Raw genomic sequence first — 18,271 nt, 5'->3', positions numbered from 1 at the left:
AGGCCCAGAGGAAGCAATACAAGGCAAAAACATCTCCAGAAATACCCCTGAGTTCATTTTTTGCTCACCATTTACTGCCAAGCATGGATCCTGACCTTAACTGTGGTTTGTATATACAGGGAAACTCCCTTGAGGAAATTTTTCTTTTGCAAGTGGTTGTTAATTGCCAATAGCTTCTTGGTTGGGGATGGGAGCTTGTGTTGACTTCTCCCTTTCAGTTCAGAGACCCTGCTTGGCTTGGATCTGTGCAGGCCCTGTGCATGCTGTCATAGTCCTTTGTGAGTTCATGCGTGTGTCAGTCTTGTGGTGTTGGAAGACACTGTTTCTTTGGTATCATCGCCCCTGGCTCTTACAATCTTCCTACCCACTCTTTGGCATTTGTCCCTCTGAGGAGAGGGATTTGATGGAGACATCCCATTTAGGACTGAGTGTTCCATGGTCTCGTACTCTCTGCACATTGTGTGGTCTCTGTGTTTGTTCTCATCTACTTTAGGAGAACACTTAGTAGTTATTTTATTGCTATGTTCCTCTGGCAGTATATGGTTTGTTGCTAGATCCATGGCCTATCTAGTCTCAAATTCTTGGCTACATGATCAGCATCAGACATGGGTTCCATCATATGTAGTCTTAAATCGAGCCAATGGGTGGTTACTCCCACAACATCTGTGCCACTGTTGTACCCCTGTGCAGTGACCATGCAGGCTGGCCGCCATTGTTGATCAAAGGGTTTTGTAGCAGAGTAAGTGTTAACCTTTCTCCTCTGGTTAGTGTGCAGAGTACCTTCCAGTACCATGAATGTCAGTCAGTAGGGATGATGGCTCTAGGTAGTCACCAGCTCAACTTCTCTGTGTTCAGTGAGATAGTTAAGTGTTCTCTTCAGCAATAGAGCCTTGCCATCAAGTTCATGGAGAAAATAGCCATGGCAGCAGCTTAAGTTTGTTGGGGGCTTTCATGGGGCTTCTTGGGTTAATAATTTGATAAGATGTAACACATTCTTGGGACTGGAGGTTTTATTTGGTAGCAAGAGATGTTTAGTTGGATCGTTGTCTCCTCCATTTTGGTGATTCCATTTAAATTTCTTTAATATATGTATATATTTTAAGAAGTTTCTATTGTAGTAGGTTCCTATATGACCCACTAAATGGCCCCTAATGTTAGCTGACCCTCCCCATATTACCTCCCTTACCTTGCTTTTCTAGCCTCTTCTCCAATTAATCCTTCTGTTCCATTCTCCCTGTTTCTTTATAACTGTATATTTTATTTCTCTTTACTTGGGAGATCCTTCCCTCCCTGCATTGTTCCTTACTCTGAATAACCAACCTCTGTGGTTATTCAGATGGTATCATGCTTTTCAAAGGCTTAAAAACTAACATCGGCATATGAGAGAAGACATACTATATTAGTCATTTTGAACTGGGTTATGTCACTCAGGATTTTTTTCTAGTTCTATCCACTTACCTGCATATTTCATGATTTTGTTTCTTTCTTTCTTTCCTTTTTTTTTTTTTTTTTTAAAAAGTAACATTCCATTGTGTAAATGTACCACATTTCCTGATACGTTCATTCATTGATGGACATATAGACTGTTTATATTTTCTACTTATTAGGAATAAAGCATCAGTGAACATCACTGAGCAAAGGTCTCTGTAGTATGATGTAGAGTCCTTTGGGTCTGTACCCAAGAGTAGTATTGCTGGATCTTGAAGTAAATATATCCCTAGATTCTTGAGGGACTGCCATACTGACTTCTATAGTAGCTATTCAAGTTTGCACCCCCACCAGCATTGGATGAGTGTTTCCCTCACCCCATATCCTTGCCAGCATCAGCGATCATCTGTCCTATTGATCTTGGCCATTCTGATTGGTGTAAGATAAAATCTCAAAGTAGCTTTGATTTGCATTTTTCTGGTGACTAAAGATGTTGAACATTTATTTTTCATCTTTTGAAAGCCTTTTTGAATTAAATTGGGTTATGTGTTTTCTTAGTGTCTAGTTTTTTTTTGAGTTCTTTGTATATTTTAGATATTAGCCTTCAATTGGGTGTGTAGTTGTTAATTTTTTATCATTCTGTTACCTGTCACTTTGTCCTTACCAATGAGTTCAAGACTATTCCTTGCTTTCTCTTCTGACAGATTCAATCTATCTGGCCTTATGTTGAGGTCTTTGATCCATGTGGAGTTGAGTTTTGTGCAAGGTGATAAGTATGGATCGATTTGGGTTCTTCTACAAGCAGCCGTCCAGTTTGACTATGTGCTGTTGAAAATATCATTTATTCCAGTTTTATCTTTCCAGATCTTTTTGTCATGCATGAAGGGGCATTGGATTTTTGTCAAAGGCCTTTCTTCATCTAATGAGACAATCACATGTTTTTTGTCTCTCTGTTGTTTTATAAAACTAAATTCTGAACGTTCAATTTTCCAAATGAACTCAGGAGCCAGACACTGTGGTGAAAACCTGCTAGTTCGGAGAGGCAGAGGAAGCACCCAGCTGACCTTCCTATTCCATTGATGTCCTGGGAGAGGGGTAGGGTGGGGACAAAACTTTTTCTCCTTCCCTAGGCCGTCTTAAATGCCCTGAAACTCAAAGACCCTCCTTTCTTTCTGCTTACTTATGTTCACTCCCTATCAGCTGATGACTTGCTCCACCTCTTGACCTATGGTTGACTTTATTTAGCTCTTGGATCAAAGGTGCTTTCTCTGGGTACAGTAGACAAGGCTGTTGGTCATGGTCTTTTACAACTTGGGATGCATTGCTCCAAACTCTCCTGGCTTTCAGCTTTCATTGAGAAATATTCTGATGTGTTTTCCTTTATACATGACTTTTGTTTTCTTTTCTCTTACAGATTTTAATAGTTTTACTTTGCTCTAGATATTTAGTATTTTAATTATGCTATGCTGTGGTGTGTGTGTGTCCCTGCCTGAATATCTGATAACTAGTTGAGATTCTGTGTGCTTCTTATATCTATATGGGTATATCTTTCCTTAGTTTGGGGGAATTTTTTCCTTCTATAATTTTGTTAATGACCTGGTTCATTCCATTAACCAGGGTTTCTTCTTTCTCACCCAAGCCTATATTTGGAAGGTTTGTTCTTTTCATATGGTCCCACAGTTACTGCATGTTCCTTTCCTGTGTTTGTGTAACCTTTTCATGGTCATTATTATTATTTTTTTATTTTTTTTGAAATTTTATTTATTTTCTTTTATTGGTTATTTTCTTTATTTACATTTCAATTGTTTCCCCCTTTCCAGGTCTCCCCTTCAGAAACCCCCTATCCCATCCTCCAGCCCCCTGCCTCTTGGAGGGTTCTACCCTACCTACCCACTCCCTTCCCTCCCTGGCATTCCCTTACACTGGGGCATCGAACCCCCTCAGGCCCAAGGGCCACTCCTCCCACTGACATCCACCAAGGCCATTCTCTGCCACATATATGGCCAGAGCCATGAGTTCTTCCATGTGTACTCTTTGGTTGGTAGTCCAATCCTCTGGAGCTTCAGGAGGTCTGGTCAGTTGACACTGTTGCTCCCCACATGGGGCTGCAACCCCCCTCAGTTCCTTCATCTGGGACCCTGCACTCAGTTCAATGATTGACTGTGAGCATCTGCCTCTGTATTTGTCAGGCTCTGGCAGAGCTTCTCAGGAGACTGCCAAATCAGGCTCCTGTCAGCAAGCACTTCCCAGAACCCACAATAGCGTCCAGGTTAGATGACTGTATATGGGATGGATCCCCAGGTGAGGAAGTTTCTGGATGGCCTCTCCTTCAGTCTCTGCACCAAACTTTGTCTCCATATTTTCTCCTGTGTGTTATTTTGTTCCCCTTTCTAAGAAGTGCTGAAGCATCCTCACTTTGGTCTTCCTTCTTCTTTGGTTTCATATAGTCTGTGGATTGAATCTTGGGTATTCTGAACTTTTGGGCTAATTTCCACTCATCAGTGAGTACATATCATGTGTGTTCTTTTGTATCTGAGTTACCTCACTCAGGATGATATTTTCAAGTTCCATCCATTTGCCTGCAAATTTCATGCAGTCATTGTTTTTAATGGCTGAGTAGTACTCCATTGTGTAAATGTGCTACATTTTCTGTATCCATTCCTCTGTTGAGGGACATCTAGTTTGTTTCTAGCTTCTGGCTATTATAAATATGGCTAATATGAACATAGTGGATCATGTGTCCTTATTACATGTTGGAGCATCTTCTGAGCATATGCCCAACAGTGGTATAGCTGGATCCTCAGGTAATACTATGTCCAATTTTCTGAGGAACATCCAGACTGATTTCCAGAGTGGTTGTACCAACTTGCAATCCCACCAGCAATGAAGGCAGTGTTCTTCTTTCTCCACATCCTTGCCAGCATCTGCTGTCACCTGAGTTTTTGATCATAGGCATTCTGACTGGTGTGAAGTAGAATTTTAAGGTTGTTTTGATTTGCATTTCCCTGGTGACTAAGGATGTTGAACATTTTTTAGGTGTTTCTCAGTAATTCTAGTTTCCTCATTTGAGAATTCTTTATTTAACTCTGTTCCCCATTTTTTTTTTGATAGGGTTATTTGGTTCTCTGGAGTCTAACTTCTTGAGTTCTTTGTATATACTGGATATTAGCCCTCTGTCAGATGTAAGATTGGTAAAGGTCTTTTTCCAATCTGTTAGTTGCCATTTTGTCCTATTGAAAGTGTTCTTTGCCTTACAGAAGCTCTGCAATTTTTTATGAGGTCCCATTTGTTGATTCATAGATCATAAGATTGTTGATTCTTAGATCATAAGATTCTTGATCTTAAAGCATAAGCCATTGGCGTTCTGTTCAGCAAATTTTCCCCTTGTGCTCATGTGTTTGAGGCTCTTCCCCACTTTCTCTTCTATTAGTTTTAGTGTATCTGGTTTTATGTGGAGGTCCTTGGTCCTCTTGGACTTGAGCTTTGTACAGGGAGACAAGAATGGATCAGTTTGCATTCTTGTACATGTTGCAGTTGAACCAGTACCATTTGTTGAAAATGCTGGATGGTTTTTAGCTTTTTTGTCAAAGATCAAGTGACTATAGGAGTGTGGGTTCATTTCTGGGTTTTCAATCCTATTCCATTGATCTACTTGCCTGTCACCGTACCAATACCATGTAGTTTGGTATGTTGTGCCTTCGTTTTCATTAAATTATAAAAAGTCTTTAATTTCTTTTTTGACCAAGTTATCATTGAGTAGAGCATTGTTCAGCTTCCCTGTGTTTGTGGGCTTTATGTTGTTTTTGTTGTTGTTGAAGACCAGCCTTAGTCTGTGGTGGTCTGATAGGATGCATGGGATTATTTCAATTTTCTTGTATCTGTTGAGACCTGTTTTGTGACTGAATATATGGTCAGTTTTGGAGAAGGTACCATGACGTGCTGAGAAGAAGGTATATTCTTTTGTTTTAAGATGAAATGTTCTATAGATATCTGTTAAATCCATTTGGTTCATAATGTCTGTTACTTTCACTGTGTCTCTGTTTAGTTTGTGTTTCCATGATCTGTCCATTGCTGAGAGCAGGGTGTTGGAGTCTCCCACTATTATTGTGTGAGGTGCAATGTATGCTTTTAGCTTTAGTAAAATTTCTTTTATGAATGTGGGTGCCCTTGCATTTGGAGCATAGATGTTCAGAACTGAGAGTTGTTCTTGGTAGATTTTTTTTCTTTGATGAGTATGAAGTGTTCTTCCTTAACTTTTCTGATAAGTTTTTCTTTCAATATTAAAATGGCTACTCCAGTTTATTTGTTGCTTGGAAAATTGTTTTCCAGCCCTTTTACTCTGAAGTAGTGTCTGTCTTTGACACTGAGGTACATTTCCTGTATGCAGTAAAATGCTAGGCCCTGTTTACATATACAGTCTGTTAGTCTATGTCTTTTTATTGGAAAATTGAGTCCATTGATGTTAAGAGATATTAAGGAAAAGTGACTGTTGCTTCCTACTATTTTTGATGTTATTTTTGTTTGTGTGGCTATCTTCTTTTGAGTTTGTTGAAAAAAATATTACTTTATTGCTTTTTCCTAGGGTGTAGTTTCTCTCCTAGTGTTGGTGTTTTCCATCTATAATTGTAGAGCTGGATTTGTGAAAAGATATTGATTAAATTTGTTTTTGTCAAACCCTAACTATAACTGTAACCCTAACCCCAACCACCCTAGCTAATCATTAAAATTATCATGGTCTGCTCAGGAAAACACCTTCCAAGCTCTGGATTAATTTCTTTGATTTTTTTTTCTGTAGTGATTTGTGGTTCTTTTCCCTGTTGTATACAACTTCAGAAAAAAAGTTATTTCCTATATTTTTCTATGGCTTCTAATTGGATTGGGAGGGATGTAGAATATCAGTCTATTAGCACCTGGTGAAGCACTGAGTGTTAATGGATATTGTTGTCTGTACATGCTACTATTGCTAATATTTCCCTTGATTACGTACCTCTATCAATTTTTTTCTTACTGCCATGTGTTTTCTTTTGCAGCAATGTGGGCCTGAAAGCTGTTGTAATCCTTCATCTTGTCATCTGAAACATGGATTACAGTGTGACAGTAGCCTTCCCTTTACACGGTGCTGCCAAGGTTGTTACGTAAGGTTTAAGTTTAGTAACATTACATAAGCACCTAGTAAATTATACACAGAATGTATATTGTATATCAACTTATGACTACAGTTTTATGTGAAAAAAATTACGTTTGAAGCAAAGAAAGATGAGAACAAATTGGTGCCTCAATTTCTTATTTTGTGACCATTTCTGCAATGTCACAGTCTCTGTCTAATATTACTGTTTTTGTTAACTTGAAGCTCTTTCCCCCCACCCCGCATTCTTTCTGTGAGGAAGATGTTCTCTGTTAGACCTAAGCTGTACTTGAACTCAATATGTATCTCTGGTTGTCCTTTAATTTACAATCCTGCTGTTGAATCCCAAGAATCTGGCATCACAGGAGTCTACTTTCAGGTCTGGCTAACATTTCCCAAATAGGAATATATATATACATATATACATATATATATAATATATATACATATATATATGTATATATATATATTTTAAAACTGAAGTATGTACTTCTTAGTAATAGGCAATGTTATTACTTAACAGATCCCGTGTTGATTGCTGCTCCAGTTTCCTTTGCAGGTTTGTGTTTTATAGTGAGTATCCCATAGGAGAATACCACAGATGAACCACTTGCCATTCATATCATCTTCTTCATTGTTCTCAGTTGACACAGTTACATTTTTTCCCCCTAGAAATTCATAACATGGTTCTATTGATCTTCTGTGATTACTTTTAAGTGTCAAATGAAAATAATGACGAAGAAGTATGAGCTAGATGATTCTGTAGGATCCTTTCTATAAACCTTCAGATTTCTCTTTATGAAATACTGTAATGTAACAGAAAGGCTCTGTTTGGATTTCCTTTTCAAACTTCTTATGCTTTCAGTGCTACTGTAGTCATCAGTCATCTGTTCCCCACATTTTTCTCAGTTACTTGTTTAAATTTGTCTTGGAGTTGATGAGTATTTCACAATTGCAAACTATAGTATAAATATTTATAATTTTTTGAAGTTGAAAGCTAATTGTAGTCCTTGCTCCCTTGAATGAAAGTACAAAATGTCGATGTGTGTGTACATGTGTATGCACATGCGTGTGTACATGTGTGTGTGCATGCGCATGTATGCACATGCATGTGTGTCCAGTGCACATGCCTACACTGGCCTATATGGGCATATGTGAAGCCTGAGGTTGGCACTGGTATGGTTTCCCCCTATTGCTTCTCTAGCTCCTTTCTTTGATCTGTGTCTCTTTCTCAGCTTGAAGCTTGCTATTTCAGCTAGACCAGCCGGTCCATGAACTTTGGAATCTTCTTGTCTGATCCTCCTGGCCCCCACTCTAGGATTATTGGTGTACATTGCCATGCCCAGTTGTTATGTGAGTTCTGGGAACTTGAAACTTGGCCCTCATGCTTTACAACAAGCACATTCCCCACCAAGGCTGCTCATGACTCCACGACACTTTCTGTTATACCTATCATTCCTTATACATCTATGCCTCATCTCTTGTTTTCAATCATTCAATTTATTTTTAAATGAATATCACAGTAATTTATACTAAGATATTAAAAACCACAAAGGAATTAAAAGATTAAATAATCAGTACTGTTTTGAAATATTTGTGAACACAATATTGTTATATATAATCTTTTTTTTTTGTTAGTATGCAGGAAGCGACAAAGAATGTAGACCAGCAAAGCATATGTCCTGTGACTATTCTGAACACTGCAATGGGAGCTCGGCATATTGTCCACCTGATATACATGTAAACAATGGGTATAAGTGTGGAGACGCTGGGGCTATCTGTTATGATGGAGACTGTCCCAACCTGGACAGAAAGTGCGAGGGAGCATATGGATCAGGTAAAATTTTTGTTACATCTAAATCAGTGACTCTCAGTATTTCTTTTTACATGGCCAGAACAACAGTAATCATTATATAGCTTTCAGTTTTTACTTAATATTTACATAGCTTTAAAAGTATTTTTGCTAAGATATAAATGGCAAATACAAATTGTCTTTGGGTATGTGTCTTGATTGTTTGATATGTGTATATATGCTTAGATATTTGGCATAATCAAGCTAATCAAAGTATCTATAATATCCCATAGTACTGTTTTCTCTTTTAGTGTTAAATAAAATCTTAAGATCTAATCTCTTAGAGAATTTTAAATGCAAAAGAGAATATTGTTTCCTATTGTCATACTGTTGTACATTGGATTTATTTATTCATTTATTTTGATCATTACATGCTTTATTTTTTGCCCTCCCTCATGGTCCCCTCTCCCAGAACTCCTCATTCCACCCCCACCCCCCATTTTTCCTCTGAGAGGGAATACTCCCACTATCCCCCTTTCCTGGAAGGGGACATCTACAGGATTAGGTACATACATCCTTTCCCACTGAAGACAGACAGGGCAGTCCTCTGCTACATATATGCTGGGGGCCTAGGACTAGTCTGTGTATGCTCTTTGGTTGGTGGCTTAGTCTCTGGGAGCTCCCAGGGTTCAGGGTTAGTTGACATTGTTGTTCTTCCTATGGAGTTGCCATCCCCTTCAGCTCCTTCAGTCCTTTTCTTAACTCTTCCATAGGGGTCCCTGACTTCAGTCCAATGGTTGACTGTAAGTATCTACATCTGTCTCAGTCAGCTGCTGATAGAGCCACTTAGGGGAAGCCATGCTAGGTTCCTGTCTGCAAGCACATCATAGCATCAGTAATAGTGTCAGGGTTTGGTGCCCATCCATGGGATAGGTCCTAAGTTGGGCCAGTGACTGGCTAGCAATTACTTCAGTCTCTACTCCTTTTTTGTCTCTGCATTTTTTTTTTAAGACAGGAACAATTCTGGGTCTGAAAGTGGATTGGTGTTCCTATCCCTCCACTAGAGGGATAACTGTCTAACTACTGAAGGTGATCTCTTCAGGTTCTATCACCCCACTGTTGGGCATTTCAGCTAAGATCACTCTCATTGTCCTGGGAACTTCTCATACCCCAGGTCTCTGGGACTTTCTAGAGGATCCCCCCACAGTCCCATCACTGGCAGCCACATATTTTCATTCATTCTCTTGGTCCTCTGGCTTCTCTCCTATCTCCTCTTATACCTGGTCCTGGCTCCCCTCCTCCTCCCCTCTCCCACCCAGGTCTCTCCTTCCCTCTGTCTCCCATGATTATTTTGTATCCCATTCTAAGTGGGATTGAAACATCCTCACTTGGTCCTTTTTCTTCTTTAACTTCTTAGGTCTATGGGGGTGTATTGTGGTTATTCTTTCCTTTTTGGCTAATATGCACTTATCAGTGAGTATGTACCATACCTGTCCTTTGGGTTCTGGGTTACCTCACTCAGGATAATATATTCTAGTTCCATCCACTTGCCTTCAAAATTAATGATGTCTTGGTTTTTAATAGCTGATTAGTATTCCATTATGTAAATTAACCACATTTATTTTAGGTATTTTAGGCAGAGCCATTTTACACAAATCAAACTTTGAACCTCTTGACTGAGATCTTCTCTTTTCACCTTTACCTCAGTCTCTAAAAACCACCATTTCATACTGTGCTTCTATGATTTTTATATTTTTTTGATTTTACATAGAAATGAGATGACAGTTTTTATCTCTGTACCTGACTCCTTTCACGTAACACAATGTTGTATAGATTTATTTTTGTGACAAATAGCTTTATCTTCACCAAAATTGAAGCAAGCTCTCCTCTCTCTCTCTCTTTCCCTCCCTCCCTTCCTCCCTCCCTCCCTCCTTCCCTCCCTCCTTCCCTCTCTCCCTCCCTCCCCATCTCTCTCACACACATATGCACATATCTATTCATGTACATCTATCTTTTACAAATTGTTTAACCTATTCATTATTCTTTAATTTGTCAATGGACCTTTAGATTGTTTTAAAATCTTGACTATTGTAATCCACATGTAATCACACACGTGGAAATGCATAGATCTCTGAAGAAAAAATGCCTTCCTGTCCTTTGAATACACACCTAGGCAGATTTCTGAATTTTCCTATATTGAACCACTCCTATACCCCTGGGTTAAAGCCTACTTGGTCATGGTGATGATATCTTTGATGTGTTCTTGGATTTGCTTTATCAGTATTTTATTGAGTATTTTAACTTCAATGCCCATCAGAGAAATTGTTCTGAAGTTCTCTTTCTTTGTTGAGTCTTTCATGTGGTTTAGGTATCAGTGTGACTCGGGCCTCATAGAATAAGTTTGGCTATTTTCCATTTGTTTCTATATTGTGGAATAGTTTGAGGAGTATTGGTATTAGCTCTTCTTTGAAAGTCTGGTAGAATTCTATGCTCTAACCATCTGGCCCCGGGGTTATTTTATTTTAATTTTTAGATGAGAGACTTTTCATGACTGCTTCTATTTCCTTAGGACTTTTGGGATAGTTTACCTGATGGGTAAGTAGTATCTATCTAAGAAATCATTCATTTCATTTAGATTTTTGAAGTAAGACCTAATGATTCCTTGAATTTCCTCAATGATCATTGTTATGTCTCCTTTTCATTTCTGATTTTGTTAATTTGGGTACTGTCTCTCTGTCTTTTAGTTAGTTTGGCTAAGGCTTTGTCTATCTTGTTGATTTTCTCAATGAACCACATCTTAGTTTTGCTGGCTCTTTGTATTGTTCTTTTTGTTTCTAATTGATTGATTTCAGACCCGAGTTTGATTATTTCCTGCCATCTACCCCTCTTGTGTGTATTTGCTTCTTTTTTTCCCTAGAACTTCCAGGTGTACTTTTAAATTGTTAGTATAAGACCTCTCGAATTTCTTTATGAAGGCACTTAATGCTATGAACTTTTCTCTTAGCCACTGCTTTCATTGTGTCTCATAAATTTGGGTATGTTGGGCCCTCATTTACATTGAATTCTAGAAAGTCTTTAATTTCTTTCTTTTTTTCTTCCCCAATCCAAAGATCAATGAGTAGAAACTTGTCTAGTTTCCATAAGTATGTAGGCTTTCTGTTGTTTCTGTTGTTGAAGTCCAACTTTAATCTATTGTGGTTTGATAGTATACAAGGAGTTATTTCGATTTTCTTGTATCTGTTGAGACTTGCTTTGTGACTGAGTATATGTTCAATCTTGGAGAAGGTTTTGTGAGGTGCTGAGAAGAAGATATAATCTTTTGTGTTTGGGTGAAATGTTCTGTAGATATCTGATGGTCTATTTGGTTCATAACTGCTGTTCATTTCATTATTTCTCTGTTTAGTTTCTGTCTCAATGACCTGTCAATTGGTGAGAATGGGGTGTTGAAATCTCACACTATTAATGTGTGGGGTTCAATGTGTGATTTAAGCTTTAGTAAAGTTTGTTTTACAACTGTGTGTGCTCTTGGGTTTAGGTCATAGATGTTCAGAATTGAGATATCATCTTGGTAGATTTTGTTTTTTCTTTGATGAGTGTGAAATATTCTTCTGCATCTCTTGATTATTTTTGTCTGAAAGTCTATTTTATTAGATATTAGAATTGCTACTACAACTTGTTTCTTGGGTCCATTTGCTCAGAAAACCTTTTTCCCGCTCTTTACTCTGAGATAATATCTATCTTTGTGGCCGAAGTGTGTTTCTTGTAAGCAGCAGAATGATAGATCCTGTTAATGATCCACTCTGTTAGCCTGTGTCTTTTTATTGGGGAATTGAGTCCATTAATGTTAAGAGATATTAATGACCAATGATTGTTAGTTCTTATTATTTTGATGGTGATGGTGGTGCTGTGTGAGTCTGTGTGTATGTGTGTATCTGTATGTATGTGTTTCTTTTTTTCTTTTTCTTTTCTTTTTTTTTTTTTTTTTTTGGTTTTACTGATGTGGAATTACCTAGTTTTTGTGTTTTCTTGGGTGTGAAATTTTCCTTCTAGTATCTTCTATAAGCCTACATTAGTGGAAAGATATTGTTTAAATTTAGCTTTGTCATGGAATATCTTGTTTTCTCTGTTTATGGTGATTAAAGTTTTGCTGGGTGTAGTAGTTTGGGCTGGCATCTGTGATTTCTTTTCTTTTCTTTTTTTTTTTTTTACTGGATATTTTATTTACATTTCAGATGCCAACCCTTTCCACATGTCCCCTCCCTAGAAAACCCCTATCCCATGCCCCCTTTTCCTTTTTGCTTTTATACTGTGATTTCTTAGAGACTACAAGACGTCTGTCCAGGCTCTTCTTCCCTTTAAAGTCTCTGTTGAGACGTCTGGTGCAATTCTGATAGGTTGACTTTGTATATTACTTCTCCTTTATTCCTTGAAAATTTTAATGTTCATTCTTTGTTTTGTACATTTAGTGTTTTGATTATTATGTGGCAGGAAGATCTTTTTTGGTTCATCCTATTTGGTGTTTGGTAAGCTTCTTGTATGTTTATAGGGATATCCTTTGAAATCGTCTTCTATGATTTTGTTGATATTTTCTGGGCCTTTGAGTTGGGAGTCTTTTCCTTCTTCTATTACTATTATTCTTAGGTTTGGTCTTTTCATAGTATCTCAAATTTCCTGGATGTTTTATGTTAGAAATGTTTTACCTTTAGCATTTTCTTTGACAGCTGTATCAACTTCTTCCTCTCTGCCTGAGATTCTTTCTTCCATCTCTTGTATTCTGTTGGTGATGTTTATGCCTATAGTTCCTGCTCTCTTTCCTAGGTTTTCTATCTCCATTATTGCCTTAGTTTGTGTTTTCTTTATTGCTTTTATTTCCATTTTCAGGACTTAAGCCAATTTATTCATTTCTTTCTCTTGTTTGATTGCATTTTCCTGTATTTTTAAAAATGTGTACTCATTTTCTTTTTAAGGGCCTCTCCTATTTGATTGTATTTTCCAGTATTTAAGGGTGTCTTAGTTAGGGTTTTACTGCTGTGAATGGACACCATGACCAAGGTAACTCTTATAGAGGACTATGTTTAGTTGATGCTGGCTTACAGTTTCAGAGGTTCAGTCCATTATCAAGATGGGAACATGGCAGCATCCAGGCAGGCAGGGTGCAGGAGAAGCTGAGAGTTCTACCTCTTCATCTGAAGGCTGATAGGAGAAGACTAGCTCTCACATGGTTAGGAGGAGGGTCTCACTTTGTCCAACAAGCCACACCTACCCCAAAAGGCCATACTCCTAATAGTGACACCCCCTGGACCAAGCAGATTCAAACCACCACATTTCATTCCCTGGCCCTCATAGGCTTGTTCAAACACAAGATTCTATGGGGGCCATACCTAGCCATAGCATATTAAAAAATACATTTAGTCCAACTTCCAAGGTCCCCATAGTCTATAACAGTTTCAACATTAAGAAACCAAAGTTCAAAGTCTCTTCTGACATTTATCCAATCACCTAACTGTAGGCCCCAAAGCAAGATAGGAAAAAACCAGCAAACTCTGAACTGCATCTCCATGTTTGATGTCAAAGCAACTCCAACTCCTTTTTCATCTTTGTTGACTGCAACTAAGTTCTTTCTCCTGGGCTGGTTCTACTTCATGTTAACAACTTTCTTCAGCAGGTATCCCAAAGTTCTGGCATCTTTAACATTTTGGGGTCTCCAAGTCAACATCAACTTCACAGCTTCTTGTTCTAATATCTGGGCTCTTCTAAAGGCTCGTGTTACTTCTCCAGCTCTGTCCTCTATAGCACTCTAGGCTCTGGTTGACTCCACTCTTCTGCTGCTGCTGTTCTTGTTGGTCATCTCATGGTACTGGCATCTCCAATACACTGAGGTCTTCTGCTACAACTAGGCTTCACCAATATCCCCACATAGGCTCTCATCATGGTGCCAAACTTCAATTTCTTTGGATGCCCCCTTCAGTCTTCGGCCATCAATGGCAACTGAAGCTGCACCTTCACCAATGGCTTTCCCTGACCTCTCACAGTGTCAAGCCTCAGCTGCTCTCCATGACCCCTTCATACCTTCAAAACCAGTAGCACTTGGGGGATTCTTACACATTACCAGGTCCAGTTGCAGCAGAAGGTAAAACCTTGGATGTCTCTGAATGTCTTGGGTCTCTCTTGGTTTTCTTTCAGAAAACAGAAGATTTCACCTCAGTGATGCTAGTCTCTTCTTAATCACTGATAATTTCATCACTTCAGCTAATCAGCATCAGTTGTGGCAGTAGTCCCTTCTATTCTCGACTCTAAAGCTGGAGCTGCATGGCCACAGCTGCTGAGTTCTGCTGCTTGCTGGGGCTGGAACATGGTCCCCCTTATTCTATTACCAGCTTTATGTTTTCCAACTCCCTTACTGCCTAAGCTTGGCTGTCCTGGAACTTTCTCTATAGATTGACCGTATACTCAGAAATCTGCTTGTCTCTGTCTCCTGACTGCTGAGATTAAAGGACTCTACCACCATGTCTGAACTTCAGCTCTTCTTCACCTAGAAATTGCTCTGTCCAAAGATGGCCTTGAACTTGGAGATCTGCTTGGCTTTGTCTCCTGGGATTAAAGGTGTATACCACTATGCTTGGACTTAAGTTTAGCTGGGTAGGATCTTGCCCCAAATTCACTACTCCCTTTATCTGTTTTTCTCCTTAAACATAGCATTCAGCTCCATATCACTCCCTGGTATCCTTTTATTACTTGGACCATATATTTTATATTTTTCCTTTCTCAGCTTGCTCCTTTTCATTAAAATGTTCTTCATAAGAGTGAGTTTTAGTAATTATACAACATTATTTATACCAGGCTGTTTTGAGACGTTCTTTGTGAAAGCAATTAACTAAGTCTTTTCACCCTTTTTACCTTAGCCTCAGATGAACTCTTTTGAACAATGGCAAAAAGCAGCCATGTTCTTCAATACAATATTAACAAACAAACAAACAAACAAACAAACACAAACAGTCTATAGGCCACATACTAAGATTCTTCTCCATTGAAGCCTCTTGAACCCTACATTCAAATCACCCTCACTACCACTGTCTTCCATATTCCTACTAGGTTGCCTCATTAAGCCTCACTTAAAGCATTCCATGGCTTTCCAAATTCTAAGTCCCCAAATACACATTCTTCCAAACCAAACTATGGTCATGCCTATCACAGCAAAAACCCACTCCTGGTACTAACTTCTGTTTTAGGGTTTTACTGCTATGAACAGACACCATGACCAAGGCAACTCTTACAAAGAACATTTAATTGGGGCTGGCTTACAGGTTTAGAGGTTCAGTCCATTATCATCTCGATGTGAGTATGGCAGTGTCCAGGCAGTCTGGGTGCAGTAGATGCTGAGAGTTCTACATCTTCATTTAAAGACTTGCTAGGAGAAGACTGACTCTTATGTGGTTAGGAGGAGGGTCTCATTGCCCACCCCCACAGTGACACACTTCTTCTAACAAGGCCATAACCACTCCAAACAAGTCCATAATACCTCCTAATAGTGCTACTCCCTGGGTCAAACATATTCAAACCACCACAAAGGGATTTATTCATTTCCTCTTTAAAGGGCATTATTATCTTCATAAGATTAGATTTAAGGTCATTTTCTTGGGATTCAGGTGTGTTCAGGTATTTAATGGCTTGCTGTAGTAGGATAGATAGTTGGGTTCTGGAGGTGCCATATTGCCTTGCTTTTGTTGATTGTATTCTTACGCTGGCCTTTAGCCATCTGGTTGTCCCTAGTGTTGGAAGGTCTGATAGTCCCTGATGGGAGCAGTTCTCTGGGGCTGCAGGTAGAGCTGGTAGTCCCTTCTGTCTTCAGGTGTCTGGGATAGCAGGTAGAGCTGGTTGTCTCTGGTGGTAGCAAGCGTCTGTGCATGCAGGCAGTGTTGGTAGGGCCTGATGACTTTAGGCTGCTGGTTGTTCTGGGTTGGGGCAGACCTCCAAGTATGCAGGTAGAGTTTGTGGTCCCAGATGGTTGCAGGCCTCTGTTTTACCTAGGCAGCAGCAAGCTTCCAGGGATACAGGTAGAGTTGTGGCCCAGGAAATAGAGTGCAGAGGGTCATGGTGGGGGCCTCTACTGGGTTTGCTCAGGGATGGGGGGCAAAAGGCAGGAAATTAGGATAGGGGTTTAACCTGGTAGACACTGATGGCTGCAGGTGTCTGAGATAATGGTTGATGTGTAGTCCAGAAGATGAAGCACATATGGGACAGGGTACACACCTCGATGCTGCCTGGATTGCTGGGGAACACAGCAGGCAGGGGTTTGGGGCTTGGCTATCTCATCTGATTGTCCCTGGTAGCAGCAGGCCTCCAGGAATTCAGGCAGAGTTGTGGCCTGTGGAAATGTTGAGCAGAGGGAGAATGGTAGAGCTTCACTGCTGCTGGGTTTGTCCAGAGAGGCCAGCAGACAGGGAATCAGGGTAGGGAGGTCTCACCTGGTGGTTGCTGATATCTTCAGGTGTCTGGGATTGTGGTTAAGTTTGGCCACCAACAGCCATCTTTCTGAAAAAAGAAATGCTATGGTGCTTTTCTCCACGGTGCCAAGAAGTAGCTCCTGTCACACAGCTTCTAGAATATAAGGGCAGCCTTTTTCTGATCCAGTTGAACCACTGGCCCTGAACCCATGTGTTCTCTCATATACCCATGCTACAGACCCCAGTTCTGCACTCTCTCCATCTTTGCTAGTGTTTTACACTCCATCCTGTATATCTCTCAAACTTGACAAGTACTTCAGGTAAAGCTGATGCTTCCTTGGGCCCTGCCCTAAGCTATGAATGCCAGCTCTGCAGCTACTGTACACCTACATCTTAAACTCTTGAACCACAGTCACGGGAAACTAGCCAATTCGCCAGCAACTGAAGTTGTAGCTCTTTGTGTGCCTGTCCTCCAGATCCTGAAGAGGAGTTTGCTCTGTGCAAGAGACTCAGTCTCAGCTTTTTAACTACACAGATTGACATGAAAAGATGAGGCAGACAGTTTTATTATATAATGATAAAGAAGTCGGCACATCAAGAGGAATATATTGTACACTTGTGTGCAGCTGGTGCCAGGAGACACAAACATGTAAATCAAGTGTGAATGGGAAGATGGACTGCACTATGGCAGGAACAGGGGAATTTAATCTGTCACGTTGTGTAAGACAGATGATTTTTCTGACAGATGAGCACCTTTTTCTGATTGCTATGGAGAAAAACCCCTCTCTCTCTATGGAAATTTTCACTTGGTTCCCTCTGTAAGGTCTTTGAATGCTGTTGTATTAATAACTCCTCATTCAGACTACAAGAGAGAAAATGAAATGGGTTTCAGTAGAGTGAAATTGCATTGGAAAAAATATTTGGAAAGACCAAAAAATTTTATTTCAAATATTATTCTTAAAAAGATATCTAGGGGCTAGAGAGACAGCTTAGCCATTAAAAGCTAGGGTCATAAGCAAAATAAAAATCCCTTTATAGTTTCAAATAGAACAGATATAGTTCATATGTGAAGTCCTAATTTTTTTTGAGATGTGAAAATCTTTATTGGATATTTTATTTACATTTCAGATGCCATCCCCTTTCCCCATTTCCCCTCCCTAGAAAACCCCTATCCCATCCCTGCTTCTCCTTTTTGCTTTTATACTATTTCTTTAATATTAATCAAAGGCTTTATAAGTTTGGTAATGCTCAATAACAAGATGCCCATACAATTAGAAGTATAACACAATACCCAACCTAGATATATCAACTATCTTTGACTGGCGGAGACATGTGAACATCTGCCTCCATGTTCCCCCCCCCACCCTTGTCACCTAGCTCCTCCTCTCCTTCTCCTCCTCCTCTCCTTACTCCTCCTTTTCCTCTCCTTACTCCTCCCACCTTAGCTCCTCCTACATATCACCCTTCCAGTTAAAATAAAAC

General features: G+C 39.5%; 1 protein-coding gene across 1 annotated transcript in view; it reads left to right on the top strand.

The window, feature by feature from the left end:
- Positions 1–18,271, top strand: part of LOC117721719 (disintegrin and metalloproteinase domain-containing protein 32-like) — a 110,632-nt gene that overhangs the window by 60,830 nt on the left and 31,531 nt on the right. Inside the window, exons 13-14 of the mRNA XM_034520517.2 lie at positions 6,459–6,563; positions 8,192–8,390. Coding sequence (XP_034376408.1) covers positions 6,459–6,563; positions 8,192–8,390 — 304 coding nt within the window. The remainder of the gene's footprint in view (positions 1–6,458; positions 6,564–8,191; positions 8,391–18,271) is intronic.

Source organism: Arvicanthis niloticus, chromosome 16 (assembly GCF_011762505.2).
Source record: "Arvicanthis niloticus isolate mArvNil1 chromosome 16, mArvNil1.pat.X, whole genome shotgun sequence".
In the NCBI taxonomy this organism is placed as follows: Eukaryota; Metazoa; Chordata; class Mammalia; order Rodentia; family Muridae; genus Arvicanthis; species Arvicanthis niloticus.
The sequence above is the reverse complement of the archived record's forward strand: the minus strand, read 5'-3'. Positions and strand labels throughout refer to the sequence as shown.